General features: G+C 42.1%; 1 protein-coding gene across 1 annotated transcript in view; it reads right to left on the bottom strand.

The window, feature by feature from the left end:
* The window catches only part of ERBB4 (erb-b2 receptor tyrosine kinase 4), a 1,861,028-nt gene that overhangs the window by 1,197,339 nt on the left and 643,587 nt on the right, over nt 1-20,102 (bottom strand). The window contains exon 2 of the mRNA XM_030209189.1: nt 3,643-3,794. Coding sequence (XP_030065049.1) covers nt 3,643-3,794 — 152 coding nt within the window. The remainder of the gene's footprint in view (nt 1-3,642; nt 3,795-20,102) is intronic.

Below are 20,102 nucleotides of genomic sequence, written 5' to 3'. Positions count from 1 at the left end.
AGCAAAGACCCAAAGATCTACACATTTTAATTTTTCAGCATTGAAAATCATTACCATACTATTAAAATGCAGTATCTCCGTGCAATGTTTAGTTAATACTACTACTAGTTATTATTATTATTACCATCATCATATGGTGGAGTGGCTGCAGGGCTGTTTTACCAAGTGACAGTAAAAGGTGGCTCGTGGTGGTGTTGGCGTGTGGGACTGCTGCGCACTGAGGCAACCTTTTACTGCAGTGGGTAAAAGGACATTTTCCCCAATAGAGGCAGTAAATGACTGTACACTACTTAAAAATTTGGCGTGCGGCCACTTACTGCCGAAGCCCTTATCGCCTCCTATTTGAGGACTCCGGTAGTAACCGCTGCCCGATTACCGCAAGGCATACCTATTGTGCGTCCACCGGCACTAGAAAATAGAAGTTATTTTCTAGTGCCGGAACTATCTACCTGGGAGATCCCAGTGGTAGTGCGGTTTGCCATGCGCTACCACTGCAGTAGCATACTGCTGGTTTGCAAAAAAGCCCCATAATAAAAAGAAAACATCTGTTTTACCAAAATTGTTCCATTAATTTAAAGGGTTAAAAACCTATGGTGGTAACAATTAGGCTGGCAGCCTATCTGGGTACTAGCTTTGAATATCCAAGCATAAGCGTGCTCCTGGGTTACCCAACCACTGCTGATATTTAACAGCAGTACCTGGATACAGCTGTTTTGCTGTCCCAAGTTAACCAGATAGTTATCCAGGCACTGCCACTGAATATTGGCTGCCAGATAACTCCCTAATCCGCCCAAATTCTGCCCCCAGATCACCCTGGCATTAATGGGGGTGGAGTCTACCTAGCTTTTCAGCAGTACTATCCAGGTATGACCTAGTCAGTGGTACTTAACCAGGTAGGAGCCTCTCCTACATATGATTTTAAAAATAAGTGGAATTGCTCAATGGTTAAAAGCCTACTTTAGCCATTTTCAATCTTGGCTACAATAGTTTGGCACATTCATGGAAAAAAAACTCAAAAGCACATTTTACAAATCCTCATCGAATTTTCACAAAGCTTTTCCAGTGTATCTACTGGACATTTCTGGAGTAATTTTATAAAGTGCTATTTGTGCATATGGGGCCACAAACATGCGTAAATTGCATGATATAGCATTCCAACCGGTGTAAAGATATGCATATGAACATGATAATGCATAATTTGCTCTTTCCAACTTTAATTTGTATGTACTTTTCAAATAATGGCACAGTACAACATGTGCTTTCATAATTTGCCAGTAGGTGTGCAAAAGGGTGGAGTTTGGGCAGAGGACAGATGGAGTTCACATCTATGTGCATCGATTATTAAATACATTAATTTACACATATAGATAAATTGTGCTGCAGAGAGTCACATCACGCTCTGCACCTGCAATGTAGACATCATTTCCATGCTGGTATTTTATAAAGACATATAGGTGAATATGAGCAGCATTTTAGAGATGACATTCAAATCTGAAATTAGACATCCAGGTCAGGACATTTGTTCTGCTGGTATCTTAGAACAGGATCTGCAGACATAGACCTGTTCTAAAATAAAAGGTGAAATGACGTACAGCATGAACATCGGTTTTAGAAAAACAGGCATCTAAAATTTCAATGGGGTAACAAAGGAACAAAAACATCTCTGTGGCAACATATAAACATCTATGTTAAGAAATGGTAACATAGATGTTTATATGTCATGGAACATAAACAGTTATGTCAGTTATTTCATTTTAGAAATACAGATATCTGTTTTTCCCAAAGCTGTCACAGAGCCCGGTATTCCTTATCAGTTTCACTTTCAATAGGAACACTTTTCTGGAGAATAACTCCCTGTTATTCAAAGCTATTTAACTGGCCAGAAAAAACCACTGACCGATTAACTAGAATTTTGGTGCGGACTGCATTATAGAATACGCTTAGCAAGTAGTGTACGTAAATTCTAATTATTGCCAATTAGTGCTGATGATCAGCTCATTATCAATTAAGTTACATGCGCAAATCAGAATACACCCAGATTTGTGTGTGTAACTGAAGGCGCCATATATAGAAACCAGGGGTGAATATTTAATTTTTGGCTCTGTCCTAATTCTGGCCAAAACACATCCAGACCATGCCCCCTTGCCATTTGGATGTTCTTCAGTTTTAGACCTCCATATCCCAGCTTTGCAAAATCAGAACAAGTATCTAGTATCTTGTGACCTGGATTGGCCACTGTTGAAAACAGGATACTAGGCTTGATGGACCTTCGGTCTGTCCCAGTACGGCAACCACTGTTCTAAGCTGATCAGAAGTCCTCCATTTACAGTCCTGCCAGTGAGAGGTACTGTTTCATTATCACATTTTCAATAGTGAGAGACAGGCAAGCTCCGCAGGACTCCATGGAACCTGCCTGTCCTTAGCAATTGAAAACACAATATTGAAGCACCGCCCCCTACTGGCAGCAATTCAGTTGGAGGACTCCTGCTTAGCTTAGAGGGTACAGTGATGGCAATGCTTATCTTCTTATGTTCTTAGACATCAATGCATGACCGCCAGTTTATGGACATTTAAAACACAAATAGCACTTCTAAAATAAAAACCTAGGCATCTTTATAAAATAGTGCCTAAGTAGGTGTTTATTTGCCCTCTTAAACTAGGCATCCCCTTATAAAGTTACCCTCCATCCAGCAATAGGATGGAGGGTAACTTCATTTCTACTCCATCATTTCTGTTATTACCAAGAATCTCTGTACTGGAGAGATATGCAGGGAACAGTTATCTCATCATCAAACTGGTTGGTTTGGCCAAGTATGGTGGTGAACCATGGTCATGAAATAGTAGCCCTAATCTGACATTGGTTCTGGGTAGTAGCTATAAAATATGTTTGGAAGAAGTTTGAAAAAGTGATAACCAGCAATCAGGCAGGGAGGAAAGGGTCTGGAGGGCATTACTATTAGGTGATTAGATGTTCACTGTCATGCAACCCTTATGACTTGTTGAAATGCTTTGTATGTTATTGAATAAAGTTGTAACCCTATTTTGCCCCACTTCTTACACTTGGAAACAGACAGTATCATATAAAAGCCTCTGGGGGTCCTTTTACTAAGGTGCGCCGAAAAGTGGCCTGCGCTGGCTTAGACCCCTGTATTGGATGCGCAGGTCCATTTTTCAGCGCACCTGCAAAAAAGGCCTTTTTTTAAAGCCGGAAATAGACATGTGGCAAAATAAAAATTGGCGCACATCCATTCTGGGCGTGAGACCTTACAACCACCCACTGACCTAGCGGTAAAGTCTCACGCATTAACCTGGCGGTAATCGTCAGCACGCGTACAATGCTGATTACCACCCAGTTAGCACCACATGCCAGAACTTTTGCGGGGGACATAGTGGGCACATATAGAAAATGAAATTACCACCCAGGCCATGCGGTAGCCGGGCGGTAATTCAAAATTAACACACGTAGGACATGCGCACGCACCTACTTGGCTTAGTAAAAGGGCCCCTATATAAACTGATAGAATGCTTCTGTCAATGATGCAAAAGAAAGGGTGGAAAAGACGCATATTTGTCAAGTCATGTTTAGTTTAATGTCAAGAGCTAGCCAAAAATACGACAAGCAAATATAAACAAATGTCCTACCTTTAGAAAGGAGAGATCCCGGTTGCGTTCTATACTAGTGATCTCCAGGTTTCCCATCACCACCTCACAGTTCTCATAGTACTTACGCAGGGCACGATATTGTTGTTCCAGGTCAGACAAAGAGCTTAACTTATTCTCAGTACCAGCACACACTGGAAAAAGAAAAAACAAACTCAATAAAATCAGTCAATAAATAATAAAGCAAGGAACACGGTATTAACATGAGAGGCATACAGTAGAACAGCAATGAAAAATGTGTTTACTGATAGACTTATTTAATGGTAGTGAAAGTTCTGCATTCATTTACCTCGCTTCCTTTACGAGGAAATATTAAAATGTCCTTCTTTTAGCAGCAGCACTACAATATTAATATATTTCATTCCATTCCATTCTATTCTCCATTTGCTGGTATCAGTAATTAAGAGGTCAATGACTAAACAAATACTGTAGAGCATACAATTAACACATTAAAATAATACAATTACAGATCCAAGATAAATGTACAAAAGTCAGGAATCTAGAGTTATAGCTGCCCAATATCTTAATGCACTGTCGTTGATCACCTCATAATGAAGTTACAAGTGCTTTCCCATTATCTTTCTGCCACTTAGGAATACTGAAAAGAATCAGTGTTGCACAACAGTTGGGTGATGTGGAGGGGCATAATAGAACGGGGCACCCAGGTTTTCTTGATGGCGTCCTCGCAGGACATCCACGTGAAGGGGCGGGGAAACCTGTATTATCGAAACAAAATGGGCATCTATCTTTCATTTCGCTATTACAGTCGGGGACGCCCAAATCTCAACATTTTGGTCAACCTTAGAGATGGTCGTCCCCAGTTTTCGGCGATAATGGAAACCGAGGACGCCCATCTCAGAAATGACCAAATCCAAGCCATTTGGTTGTGGGAGGAGCCATCATTCGTAGTGCACTGGTCCCCCTGACATGCCAGGACACCAACCGGGCACCCTAGGGGTTACTGCAGTGGACTTCAGAAAAAGCTCCCAGGTGCATAGATCCTTTACCTTGTGTGCTGAGCCCCCCAATCCCCCCCAAAAAAAACTCACTCCCCACAACTGTACACCACTACTATAGCCCTTAGGGATGAAGGGGGGCACCTAGATGTGGGTACAGTGGGTTTCTGGTGGGTTTTGGAGGGCTCATATTTACCACCACAAGTGTAACAGGTAGGGGTGGATGGGCCTGGGTCCGCCTGCCTGAAGTGCACTGAAGTACCCACTAAAACTGCTCCAGGGACCTGCATACTGCTGTCATGGAGGTGGGTATGACATTTGAGGCTGGCAAAAAGTTTTTTTTAGGGTGGGAGGGGGGTTAGTGACTACTGGGGGAGTAAGGGGACGTCATCCCTGATTCCCTCCGGTGGTCACCTGGTCAGTTCAGGTACATTTTTGAGGCTTGGTCGTAAAAAAAAAAGGACCAAGTAAAGTCGCCCAAGTGTTCATCAGGGACGCCCGTCTTTTTTCCATTATCGGTCGAGGACGTTCATGTGTTAAGCACGCCCTAGTCCCGCCTTCGCTATGCTTCCGAAATGCCCCTGTGAACTTTGGTCGTCCCTGAGATGGAAAGCAGTTGAGGACGCCCAAAATCGGCTTTTGATTATGCAGATTTGGGCAACCCTGGGAGAAGGACACCCATCTCCAGATTTGTGTCGAAAGATGGGCGCCCTTCTCTTTCAAAAATAACCCTAATAACCTAGGTGGATTATGAAATACATACATATTCAATTTGTTCTAAATTTGTTGATCAATTCTTTTTTTTATTTTATATACTGTATATATTTAGATTTGGAAAGTTAGCATTTGCCTGTCAGAGAACAGTAGGGTTATACATCTATACTGTATTTATACACCCAGAGTTATACACCGTATACATGCCCATCTCGATTCCACATTTAGTCCACTAACCTGCCACACTTACACATATCCATAGCCCCATACATAACCTGCACACACACACACACACATATACTCTCACCTCCAATACTCAACTAGGTATTCAAACAAACCACCAACATAAGACAATTAAAAAGAAATAAAAAGTAATATTCTAACTACAAGAAGTTTTTTCCAATGATAGAAGCTTAACAACGGCACACAATTGTTGCCATTGTAAACCTAGGATTGTCTTATATCTATTAGGTTTCTGAGGGCTTTCTCCTTGATAAAACAAAACACCTTGAGAGGTTTGATAAGCTCACAATCGACTAGTGTTCAAAAGAGTTTGTATAGATTTACCTGATTACTCACTGGTCATTTATGCAGTATTTTGTTGAGTTGGGTTCAATTCCCACTGTAGCTCCTTAGGACCCCAGGCAATTCACTTAACCCTCCATTACCCCAGGGAGAAAAAATTAGATTCTGAGCCCACTAGGGACAGAGAAATTACCTGCATATAATGTGCACAGTGCTGTGTATGTCTAGTAGTGATATAGAAATGATTAGCAGTAGAATCTAGGGGATGTTCTGCAACAGGCAGATTTGATGTAAAACCCCATGAATCTGCTACACATTCACTGTTAACCCCAGTTATTAGCCTAAAATAGCACAAGTTAGTGGAAAAATAACATATCTTAACTGTGTTAATAACTAAACCCCTAAATCTGTTCAAAGTTTCCACAAAATAAGGTACACCTTGTAAAGGCTAAGCCAGGATAACATGACTTTCAGTCTGGGAAGGGAAGCTTACAGTTCACTAATCCAGAACTACCGCAGCAGCTCGGCGGTAGTTCCCACTCCCAGCATGCACCATTTCTGGCGCTACAAAAATATTTTTTATTTTTTTAGCTCCAGTGTTTACCTGGCAGTAATCAGGCAGTGCTGACAGGTTAGCGTAGGAGCCCTTACCGCCATCTCAATGGGTGGTGGTAAGACCTCCACCTGAAATGGCCACGTGGCAAGTGTTTCACTTACTGCATGGCTATTTCATAGAAAACGATGACAGCCGTTTATCCGCGGCAGTAAAAGGAGGCCTCAGCACACATAAAAAACACACGCTGACCTCAGCGCAGGTCCCCTTTTACCACAGCTTAGTAAAAGGGGCCCTTAATGTTTGAATTTCCCTCTGGCAGGAATCAAAACAGTAGGAAAATCTAGCTCCCTATCAAGTAGAACAGCATCTCATTAGGGTGAGAAGGGGCAATTTAAGCCAAGGTAAAGGTTACACATTTTTTGGGATGTCTAAGCAATGAAAGATGGAATGCACAGGCACAAGGAAGAGGGGTTCTGGGTATCTGGGTTTAGTTAGGATTCAGAATCTATAAAGGAATTGGGCTAAAAAAAAGAACCAGACTCTGCTATAGGAGTGGGTCAAGGTGAATAAAGTGGGCAAGCTAACCATACAGAGTGGCAGAAAGTGTATGGATTATGGCACATTCTCTATCAAAGAGCTGGTGGAGATGGTGGCCAGAGCCCCACTGTAAGCATGAAGATGGCTTGGTGAATTAACATGATTTGGTAACATTTTCAGCTGGTGAGGTCATTTTAAGTCAATTCCAATGTAGTTGTGTTATGACTGTGGCCTGTAGTATCACATGTTTGCACATGCCTAAGGGGTCCTTGACAATTGCAGTCATCTGAAACAACATTTCCCATTTATTTAGTAACATCTATAAATGAAAACTAGAAAAAATATTCTATAGTTATGGATGAATTGCATCTATGCCAACCACTGTGTCATTCATAAAGCAACTGAATAGCCTTGTTAGCTTGATAATACAGGATGGTGGCATCGGATTTAAGACTAGAGGGTCCCTATCTACATAAATGAGCTTGAGGCTACCATAATTATGGTAGCATGTTATATTTATTTATTTATTGCATTTGTATCCCACATTTTCCCACCTATTTGCAGGCTCAATGTGGCTTAAAGAGTTCTGTTACGGTTTTGCCATTCCAGGATAATAGATATGATTAGTGATGTAAAAGTGTTAGATAGGGAGAGAAGAAAAGGATTAGGTGGATAGGTAAAGAGATTAGAGTGTTGTAGCTGGGCTAGTTGGCGGGGTGATTTAGTAAGGTTATGATGACAGAAGAATGTGCAGTCTTCAATGCTTGCTGTCTGCTTCTTAAAGCAGAGCCATTTAAAAGAACAAAGACTGAAGAGTTACCTGTAAACTTCAACATAACATTTAAAAACAAGGATCTAATTTGGGCTGCAACACAAGCCACCAAGTTATTGGCATTGGAGAAATCTGAGATCCATATCTTCAGAATCTATCACATCGAGCACAAAGTATGGTGCTGAATGACTTGAACAATTAGCCCCACTTACAAACACTTTTGAGTGTCACTCATGGGGGGAAGGGGGCTGGGGGGGTTGAATAATGGTTGGCTGTTGGTAGAGGGTCATAAGAACATAGTAACATAGTAGATGACGGCAGAAAAAGACCTGCATGGTCCATCCAGTCTGCCCAAGACAAACTCATATGTGTATACCTTACCTTGAATTTGTACCTGTTCTTTTCAGGGCACAGACCATATAAGTCTGCCCAGCAGTATTTCCCGCCTCGCAACCACCAGTCCCGCCTCCCATCACCGGCTCTGGTACAGACCGTATAAGTTTGCCCTCCCCTATCCTCGCCTCCCAACCACCACCCCCTCTTCCCCCCAACTGCTCCGCCACCCAATTTCAGCTAAGCTTCTGAGGATCCATTCCTTCTGCACAGGATTCCTCTATGCATATCCCACGCATGTTTGAACTCCGTTACTGTTTTCATCTCCACCACCTCCCGCGGGAGGGCATTCCAAGCGTCCACCACCCTCTCCGTGAAAAAATACTTCCTGATATCTTTCCTGAGTCTGCCCCCCTTCAATCTCATTTCATGTCCTCTCGTTCTACCACCTTCCCATCTCCGGAAAAGATTCGTTTGCGGATTAATACCTTTCAAATATTTGAACGTCTGTATCATATCACCCCTGTTCCTCCTTTCCTCCAGGGTGTACATGTTCAGGTCAGCAAGCCTCTCTTCATACGTCTTGGAACGTAAATCCCATACCATCCTCGTAGCTTTTCTTTGCACCGCTTCCATTTTTTTAACATCCTTCGCAAGATACGGCCTCCAAACTGAACACAATACTCCAGGTGGGGCCTCACCAACGTCTTATACAGGGGCATTAAAACCTCCTTTCTTCTGCTGGTCACTCCTCTCTCTATACAGCCTAGCAATCTTCTAGCTACTGCCACCGCCTTGTCGCACTGTTTCGTCACCTTCAGGTCCTCAGATACTATCACCCCAAGATCCCTCTCCCCGTCTGTGCCTATCAGACTCTCCCCGCCTAACACATACGTCTCCCTTGGATTTCTACTCCCTAAGTGCATCACTTTGCATTTCTTCGCATTGAATTTTAATTGCCAAACGTTAGACCATTCTTCTAGCTTCTTCAGATCTTTTTTCATGTTTTCCACACCCTCCTTCTACTAATGATATTTAGATTGGGGGTGTGTGGAGGGGGGGTTAATGGGGAACAGATGTACAGGTTTGATGTTTTTGATCATGGTATGAGTTATCTATTTTATTGAAATACAAAGGAACAGACTTGTACCCAAACCCAGGATCTGTTTTCCTAAAGGAAACACCCAGAATCCAATGCTGGTTGTGGATAACCTTAAGAAATGGCCAAAACACTGCAGTGCTTTTGAAATCAATAGCTTGCAGAAGGCTGCCTTACACTTATAGTCACCAGCAGTAGAAATAAATACAATATCATTTGTAATTCAGTCCAAGAGGAACTACAAGGTTGAACAATCTAATATAAAGAGAAGGCAAATGTGTCCACCTGTTATGAGTATCTAATGAAACTAATACTTCAGGGGTAATCACCAAAGGACAGGGCATTTACGAACAGTTAATGCAATATATGGAAGAGCCAAAGGACTGAGGTGAACCTGAAGGCCGCCTACAGTGATATGGCATTAACTGCTTAGAAATGTCTTGTCTGAAGGGAATTATTTCAGCATATTGCAATTTGCTTGGTTTACAGTTTCTCTTCCCCCACAGCATTTGCAAAACAAAGGCACAACTATTCCATTCAATTGTGATACAGATCTGAAACTGAGAATTGCAGGGAGGTTAGCAAACAGATAGCCTGAAATCAAACAGAGCATCTCTTCATAAAGGGCCCAGTTTACTAAGCTGCACTGTATGACCACTAACATTTTTAGGCAGTGTGGTTTTTTCTAGCAAAAAAGGTGCTGATACTCAAATGGGTGGGGTGATCACTGAGTGACACACCTCACAATAGCCAGGCCCCCTGCAACCAGTCACAGAATCTATTGCAAGGCAGAATTGGTGTGTAGAGCCTGAGCTATTTCATTAAAACTTGAGGTCCATGGGTAAATTTTAGCAGACAATGGAAAAGGTGCCGGTACTCAGTACCCCCAAGTACCCCCTTAAAAAAGCCCTGTTTTTAGCGTACACTGAAAATTAGTGTGTGCTAACGCTATATATTTCTAGCATTAGCGCATGCTAAAAGGCAGTTAAATAGAAATAAATACAACTGGTTAATTAAATGGGAATATCACTCTGGCAGCTTTGTAGGGTACAAAACTAAAAAGACCGGAGGGCACTCCATGAAGTTATATGACAATACCTTTAACTATTAATGGAGTGAAAAAATATTTTCTCCTTTTTGTTTTAATCTCTGAGGGGTCCTTTTACTAAGGTGCGCTGAAAATAGCCTGCGGTAGTTTTGGATGCGTGCAGATCCATTTTTCAGCGCACCTTTAAAAATGCCTTTTTAAAAATGTTGACCGAAAACAGACGTGCAGCACAATGAAAATTGACACAGTCCATTTTGGTTCTGAGACCTTACCACCAGCCATTGACTTAGCGGTAAGGTTCTATGCGTGTCCAATGCCTTCTAGCGCCGTGCGACAGAAACTAAAAATAATTTTCTGACGCGCATAGTGGACGTGCGCCAAAAATGAAATTACTATCCGGCACGCACGGTAGCCGGGCAGTAACTCGGAATTGGCGTGCATTGGGGGCATATATGCCCTTATCTGGCTTAGTAAAAGGGCCCCTGAACTTGTTGCCAGAGAATGTAGTAACAGCAGTTAATGTATTGGGTTTAAAAAAGGTTTGGACGTGTTTCTGGAGGAAAAATCCATAAACAGTTACTAAGGTAGATACAGGAAGACACTACTTATCCTTGGGGTTGGTAGCATGGAATCTTGCTACTTTTTGGGATTTTGCCAAGTACTTGGGTCCTGGAATCCACCATTCGAATTAGGATACTGGGCTGGATTGACCTTCAGTCTGACTCAGTATGGCTATTCTTGCATTCTTATGTTCATACCATCAAAATGAGCTAGGCCTCTGTTATGCAGATATGGCATTTTCAAGAGCATGCTGCATGCTATTTTATCCCACACCCTCCCTCCCTACCACCTATACAAATAACAGGTGCTTCTATCATACACATGCATTTAGGACCCCTTTTACAAAGGCACACCAGCTTGTTGCACTAGTTTTTTTTTTTAATGCGTGCTAAAAATTAGTGTGCTGTAAACCATTATTTTCCCATGGGCATCTTAGCGTTTAGTGCACACGAGTTTTTAGCGTACGCCAAAAATGCTAGTGCACATTTGTAACAGACCCTCTAAGGTGATTTACATTCAGGTGTGTATTTGTACTGTATTTTCTGTTAACCAGTTTTCATAGAGAAAGTAGCATTGTAGTTTATCTTCCTAAATTACATACAATATATGTAACTGCACTTTGTCCCTACACAGTCTATGATAATTGCCTTGAATTATCTTAAAGTCATAGAAAAATATGATTGCCCTAACACCAGTGACAAAGTCACGTCAAAGTGCATTACAATGAGAAAAGTAAGACTTTACTTCTTAATGGCAGTACAGCACCTTCAAAACACATGTCTTTGCAAACCGATAAACACATTAATATATCACCAGAAGTAATAAAATAAAGATCACAGATTCACAAGAAGTCACTGAAGACATACCCCAGTGATTTAAAAAGAAATAATTCACATGCTCCTGACATTAGTTGGAAGATAAGGGTCATATATATGCCATCACTCACTAATTTTATTCTCTCTTTCAGACGACTCTGTTTGTAGTTGTGTTATTCTTTTCTCTCTTGACTATTTGTAGATGCAGTGCTGCAATAGATGTAAGCCAACCTCTCAGTTTATCTAGACAGAAATTTGACTCTTTGTCTTCCTCATGCCTCGGAAAATCTTGACTATTATGGGGTTATACTATCCCATTTTTGTTGCTCAAATATTCTCAATAAATCACTATTCATACTTTAAATATATAGCATATGTAGGCTACAAAAACTAGCCAGTAGGCAAAATTATAGGAGTGGTAATCATAACATTGTAATGTGCCATTATGGCCCACTCTTCTCTGTTTTTAAAGGAAATGGAAGCCCCATGAGCCCCTCTCTCTTTATTAGTGGGAGGAAAAAAGATGAAAGACAAGTGCTCTTAATCAAACATCTTTCCTTCCTCTAATAATAAAAGGAGAAGGAAGAAAGAATCCAAACGGGCTCACTCTATACTCACATTTCCTCCATACAAAGAGGCAGCCTGTGTGCTCCTTATCCAGCAGCTTTCCCTTAGCAGTAGTACCACAAGACTACAGCTAGTGGTCGAGCTGCCATTTTGAAACAGGGCACAGAAGTCAGCAGAAAGCACAGGATAGGCAGGGCTCCATAATGATATCATCCGAGGAGAAGCAGAACCACAGATGATAAAAACAAAAAGTGTCCTGTTACTAAACTATAATATAGCAAAAGAGAGGGAACGAAGTACAAACTAAAGTCCAAACAAAAAAACAGTACCACGGGCCTTTAAAAATGGAACACAGTTCTTTAATGAATAAGCCTTGACAAAAAGACCCGACACGGGCCGTGTTTCGGTGACTAGCACCTGCGTCAGGGGTCTACATAGAATACAAAACACAGAAATAATATATTAAAAATTTTTTTTTAACATATACTAAATACATTTTTTAAAATATAGAACACAAAACACAGGGGTCTACCACCTGCCATTTTGAAACAGGGCACAGAAGTCAGCAGAAAGCACAGGATAGGCAGGGCTCCATAATGATATCATCCGAGGAGAAGCAGAACCACAGATGATAAAAACAAAAAGTGTCCTGTTACTAAACTATACCATAAATTAAGAGGGCATGTTTGTAAGTTTTAAGATCATGAATTGGACATTATTTTGACTGTGGTTGGAAAAGATTTAAGGCCTGTTTACTAAGGCGCATTAGCATTTTTAACGCGCCTACAATTAGCGCGTGCGTCAACCATGTAGGCTCCTATAGGTGCCTACATGGTTAATGCGCGTACATGTTTAATGCACATTAAAGATCCTAACGCATCTATAACTCGGCTTAGTAAACAGGGCCCTTATTGGTTTATAAAAATGTTCTTTTAGCTGAACCTTGGTGGTATGTAATATAATATAGCAAAATTGTTTTATCCTTTGCTTAGGTAGACATTAATTTTATTTACTCATTTTTTTACATTTTTTCCACAGTTCTGTGCACCTGATGCAGGTATTTTAATTTAAGCATACCCCATATCAGGTTTTATATTTTAAGTTCTAATAAATACACAGTGGCGTAGGAAGGGAGGGCGGTGGGGCAGTCCGCCCCGGGTGCACACGCTGGGGGGTGTCGGCTCGCTGGTTCCCTGCTCTTTCTGCCCCGGAACAGGTTACTTCCTGTTCCGGGGCAGAGAAAGCAGGGAAGCAGCAGAGCTGACGCAGCTCCCAGTGACGTGCACTGGGGGCGGATCGGCCCTCCCGCTTGCCCCCCGCTGAAAGGTAGGGTGCGTTTCGGTGGGGGAGGCGCTCCGGAGGGGGGGGGGCGCCGTGCCCTGCACCCGGGGGGGGGTGCACAGCGGCGACCCGCCCCGGATGTCAGGCACCCTCGCTACGGCACTGTAAATACACTTTCCGATGGCTGTTAGATCTGGATATTCAGTGTCGGGCCATATCCAGGCACTGGCATTAAATATCTGGGTAAGTGGCAATACCCAGTTGTTTTGCAGGTATGACTGATATTCAGTGTATACCCGCATAGATAACCAGGCAAAATTAGGACTGCTGTTTACACGGTTCTACTTGCCTGGTTAGCTAAGAGGTAATTGGTACTGAATACTTCCTGCTGCCCGAATAACATATGGGATCGCTCTGACTCCACCCTGGACTGCCCCAACTCTGCCTGTACAGTGCTGCAGTGGTCAGAGGAGATATCCAATGACACTGCCTTGTTAAATATCCCCTGAATATCCCCCTCCTGAGGCACTCAGTAGCATTTAACCAGGCGGGGACCCTCTCTTGCCCAGTTAAATCCTTTTGAATATTGGGCCTTTTGTTTTGATCCTCTATGGTTCTGCTTTTCTTTTACCAGGATACAGATGTGACAGGGGCATCAAAAGATGACTTCTGCCCCCTCAGTAGCCACCAGCAACCCCTGGTAAGAGCAAGACGGTGTGTAGCCCATGGTAAAGGTTTATAGCACTCGGGGGCCCTTTTACTAAGCCACGTAGGTGTGGTACATCAACTTGAAGTTACCGGCTGGTTACATGAGTCCCGGGTGGTAATTTCGTTTTTACACGCATCTGCTACGCACTTTGGAAAATCATTTTTATTTTCCTGCATGCAGCAGAAACTGGGCGGTAATCGTCATTCTATGCGTGTAGACGATTACCACACGGTTACCACATGAGACTTTTTCACTAAGTCAATGGCTGGCGGTAATGTCTCACACCCAAAATGAATGCGCGCCAATTTTTATTTTGCTGCACATCCATTTTTGGAAAAAAATTTAAAAAGGCCTTTTTTACAGGCATGCGCTGAAAAATGGATCTGCTTGCACCCAAAACACGCGCCTACACTAGCGCAGCCCGTTTTTCGGCGCACCTTAGTAAAAGGACCCCTGGTGACTTACTGTGCACTAATTGCAAGACTCTCTTCATACTCATAACCCAGCAGGCAGTTCATAGGAAAACATCAACACAAGTTGTGGAGTGAGAAAAAGTGTGAGCAACCACAGATGGAACCAAAAGGTGGAGCCAAATTGTAGAGGAAGCAATACTCATTCGAAGACCAGACACAGCCCGTGTTTCAGCAAGTGCCTGCGTCAGGGGTCAGTGAAAAGTACAGCATAAAATGTGATCTTTTGAAGCTCTTCACAGCAAAAAGCAGCAAATACTAACAGAAGAAAAGCCTCAGTGTAAGACTAAGCAGTAAAGGCAGCTTCCTATTCCATAATAGCCGATCCCACTTTTCTCACTCCACACTCATAATCCAGACATTCTGCACTTGTTGTCAATCCTCTTCCGTGATAAGCAATAACCAAGTGAATTAGAAGGTCATGTCAGAGCCATACGGTAACTGTTCCTGCAGCTGCGTGCCAACAGTTACCACGTATTAATTAATGTGGTATCTGTTTATCACACTTTAGTAAACAAGTCCCTTTCTTTCATATTTATCTGTTAGGGATATACATTTCTTAGAGTGCATTTGGTTAATTAGGGACCTATTTACTAAAGGGTGCTAAGCAGTTACCCCCTCATTCTATAACTTGGTGCTTAAATGTAAGCTACATGGGAGTAATTCTCAAAAAGGTCACCTAACCTTAAGCACTGGGATGATGTGCGCTTAGTACCAATTCTATTATGGCAGCTGTACGCCCAGCTGCAGCTGTAAGACACTAGCTTAAGTCCGCATTTATGTACCTAACTTTAGGTGCGAGCCCTTACGCTAGTTCAACAGCTGGTATTTGGTGTGTAAAAGTCCCTCATAGGGATGACTTCCCTATGAGGAAAGGCTAAAGCAATTAGGGCTCTTCAGCTTGGAGAAAAGATGGCTGAGGGGAGATATGACAGAGGTATAAAAAATAATGAATGGAGTGGAACGGGTAGACGTGAATCACATGTTTACTCTTTCCAAAAATACTAGGACTAGGGGACACACAGGGAAGCTACAAAATAATAAATTAAAACAAATTAGAGAAAATATTTCTTCACTCAACATGTAATTAACTTTGGAATTCGTTGCAGAGAATGTAGTAAAGGCAGTTAGCTTAGCTGGTTTAAAAAAGGTTTGGATAACTTCCTAAAAGAAAACAGGATCTCACCATGCAGCATCAGGGGCACCTAAGTGGATTGGTACTTGACTCCGACCTGAATTAGTCACTGGTACCCTCAGGCTACCTCAGCTGCTGGCGGGGATGTGGATTTAGAAGCACTTTGGGGTATGTTTGGTGGACATTTCCGAAGGCAAAAGCCTGTTGGAAGAGCATTCAATTTCAGATTTTTTGGATTTACTGGATTGAGAGTTCCATGGATCTTTTTGCTTAACAAGGATATTCCAGGATACCGTATGCTGCAGACTGCCCTGATCAGATGTTTGTTGAATGTAGATAAATTAGCAGTCATGGCAACCTGGAAAGAGCTGAAGGTGCATTCTTTGTTATGTGATGGGTCAAATTGCACTATGGTTATAAGATGGAGAAATTAATTGCTATTACATGTAACACTGTTGGGCTTTGGAGAAAATCTGGGGCTCCTCTGAGGAATTTGAGTTTTCTTCAGTGAGTTGGACTTTTTTCCTCACTTGGAGGCCCATTTACAAAGCAGCAATAAGCTCAACATGGGCTTACCATGTGCCAATCTTGAGCTACCTCTTGCCCAGTGCTGGCACTGGGGATAGTTCCAGCTCCACTACACACCATGGCAGGTTAGCGCAGAAGCCATTACCCTCCACCTCAATGGGTGGCAGTAAATGCTCCCCCCCCCCCCCACATGGCCACGCGATAAGAGTAATCTTATCGCATGGCTATATATTTCTGCAGCCTTTTTACCCACTGTGGGCCTCAGTGCACAGGAGACCCAGCCGCTGCTGCTACCGCAGGGCCGTTTTTACCACATCTTGATAAAAGGGCCCCTTGATGATTGATGATTTTTTATCACTTCTCTTTTTGTGATTTTCCTGGTTTTTTTTCATTAGTTAATTTACATACACTTGGAAGAAAGGGGCGGAAAAAGAGAATAAAAAGAAAGGGGAAAAAATTGGGAGGTTTCCTACTGTTGAGTTTAATCTGTATTACATTTGTCACATTAAGGTTACGTTGAGTTTCTTACCTGTTCTGTACATGTTCTGAACAACGCAATAAAAACTTCTTGTTAAATAAAAAGAAAAAAAAAACAAGTGACCCCTTAGTGTGCTCCAATTTTTTCATTTATTGGACTTCATATACCGCAAATAGATCCAAACAGGCAACTAACTGGTTTACAAAAAATATACAGCAGTGCAATGCAGATGAAGAAGCAAAAAGACAGCCGGGGGGGGGGGGGGGGGGGGGGGGAAAGAGTCAAAACTAGGAAAGGAAGGGTATATCAAAGGATGGGAGAGGGGTCTAAGAAGGGGAAGGTTCAAAAACCAGAAAAAAAAGTGAGTCATTAGGAGAGGTTTGAACGAGGGATGAGAAAGTGAGGACCTGAGGGAAATGGGAAGAATGTTCCAGAGCTTAGGGCTAAGGTAGCTGAAGGCAGTGTCATGAGAGACAGAGCAGAGGGAAAGGAGATGCACAATAAGTTGTCTGAAGAAGAGTGTAGAAGACGGGCTGGGGCATAAGGAATCAGAAATTGATGCAGACTAGGCGGAAGCAGAGGGGAGACGATCTTTGAAAACTAACATAAGAAGTCTGAAGTGAATTCTAGAAGAGGCAGGCAACCACTGTTTCAAAACGGAGGAGAGGGGTGACGTGAGCGAAGCGATGTGCTCAATGAATAAGTTGACTGCTGTAGATTGGATTAACGCATGGCTTTGTTAAGGCTGGGAACTGGGTATCTTAATGGTGCCATTAGGGCACGGCACTTACCGCATGCTGTCATTTGTACAGTTAGCGCAGGTGTATTTAGCGTTTTTTCAAGAGTAACTGTGAATAAATGTAATGTGCAGTAAAAAAAAAAGTATCTTTACACTTACTGCACAGCTTTTGCAGTTACCATCTCTAGTGGTTTAGGGTCTGGGGAACTGAGGAACTGAGTTTGATTCCCAGCACAGGCAGCTCCTTGTGACTCTGGGCAAGTCACTTAACCCTCCATTGCCTGCCGCATTGAGCCTGCCATGAGTGGGAAAGCCCGGGGTACAAATGTAACAAAAAATAAAATAAATAAAATAAAATTAATTGATATAGTTTAAAGCTCAGTAACCTGCAAAAATGTACTGCACTTCAGCAAACAGGCCTCCTTAGTGTGTGGGAAATTTATCTAATATGTGATACCTAGACTTAATTTGAGTATAATTGATTAATGCTCATTAAAATCCAAATGCATGTTAAATTATTTTTATTAAAATGTCTAAAATAAACCAAATAAAATATGCAAAAATTGGGAAAAAATCTGAAAACCCCCCCCCCCCCCAAATGTTTCTTTCTTTCTTTCATTTGCCTGAGCATATCCCTGTTATCTGCTTCACAGCTTCCATTCTAAATAGCCGAAGGGCTCTTTAATTAAAGTGTGTTAAGCATTTAGGACTAGATTCTATTTATCACACCTAAAAAATGGGTTCTGAAAAAATATATACCCCTAGGAGTATTCTATAAACCATGCCTAACTTTAGACCCAGTTTATAGATATACCAAAATCTAGATATAGTTTATAAAATACACCCTACACACATTTTCTGAGGCAGTATTTAGTCACAGCCATTTACGCCAATAAAACCTGGTGTAAATGTTGATGCTAAATTACGCATGCAACAAGCATATTCTATAACAGTGCGTGCAAATTCTAGGGGTGTCCACACCCCGCCCATGACTCCACCCATGCGCCATGCCCCCTTTTCAGATCAGTGTCGTTGGAATTTACTCACATCACTTTATAGAATTTGCATAGATATTTGTGTGCGTAAATTATAATTAATGCCAATTAGTGTCAATACTTGCTTGTTAAGTTCAATTATCAGTGCTGGTTGGCTTGTTAAGCTAATTAAGGAGGTCTTTTACTAAGGTGCACTAGTGTTTTTAGTGTGCCTTAGTAAAATAGGTATGCGCTAAACGCTAGAGATGCAGATGTATTCCTATGGGCGTCTCTAGCGTTTAGTGTGCGTCTGTTTTTAGCAGACGCTAAAAATGCTTGTGCTTCTTAGTAAATGACCCCCATAGTTGCATGCACAAATCCAGAAAATGACCGGATTTGTGCGTACAACTCAAGTCATACTATATAGAATCCGGAGGTTAACGTATGGTTAACGCCCAGAAACAGTCTATCGCGCACCCATATTATCGGGGTTGCAGTACTTTGCCTGTCACTGCGCATTAAGGAGCCTTTTTTACTAAGCTGTGGTAAAAGGGGGCCTGCACTAGTAGCATCAGCATGTGTTTTTGACATGCACTGAGGCCCCCTTTTACAGCAGCGGGTACATAAGTATTGCCATACTAGGACAGACCAAAGGTCTATCAAGCCCAGCATCCTGTTACAACAGTGGCCATTCCAGGTCACAAATACCTGGCAAGGTCCCCAAAAAAGTACAAAACATTTTATGCTGCTTATCCCAGAAATATTTTCCCACAAGTCCAATTTAATAATGGCCTATGGACGTTTCCTTTAGGAAGCCGTCCAAACCTTTTTTAAACTCTGCCTAAGCTAACCACCTTTACCACATTTTTTGGTGACAAATTCCAGAGTTGAATACACGTTGAGTGAAGAAAAATTTTCTCAATTCATTTTAAATTTACTACTTTGTAGCTTCATCGCATGCCCCCTAGCCCTAGTATTTTTGGAAAGCGTAAACAGACGCTTCACGTCTACCCTTTTCCACTTCACTCGTTATTTTATAGACCCTCTATCATATCATAAAGGCTTTTTTTTTTAAAAAAAAGAAATGGCTGTGCAGTAAGTGAATCACTTGCTGCATGGCCATTTCTGGGGGGGGGGGGCACTTACTGCCACCCACTGAGATGGCGGCAAGAACTCCTGCACTAACTTGACAGTAAACCAAGCAGCATGTGGCACTGCCCGATTACCACTGGATAAGCCCCAGCACTACAAAAATAGTGCCAGAAATGGTGCACACTGGGATGGGAACTACCGCCGGGCTCCTGTGGTAGCCCAGCAATAGTTCTGGATTGGTGGGCCGCAAGCCAATTGCCATGCCCCAACCCTTTAGTAAAAGGGCCCCAAACAATTTTTCTGAATTTATCTGTCAGGAGGTGTGGATGGACGGAGAGTCGGTGTGGTTGTGGAAGTGTTAACCAGGTGGTGCTATACACTTACAGGCTCATTTTCAAGAGAGAAAAACATCTAAAAAGTGACATAAGTCTGCATTTGGATATTTTTCTCACAAATGTCCAAAATACAAAACGTCCATCGTATTTTCAAAAAGAAAAGATAGACGTTAAGCCTTAAAACTTAATGCAGGTGAGTAAATGGGCCAATAATTACT

Source organism: Microcaecilia unicolor, chromosome 7 (genome assembly GCF_901765095.1).
Source record: "Microcaecilia unicolor chromosome 7, aMicUni1.1, whole genome shotgun sequence".
Lineage (NCBI taxonomy): Eukaryota > Metazoa > Chordata > Amphibia > Gymnophiona > Siphonopidae > Microcaecilia > Microcaecilia unicolor.
Note: the sequence above shows the minus strand (reverse complement) of the source record. Positions and strands in the feature narration are given on the sequence as shown.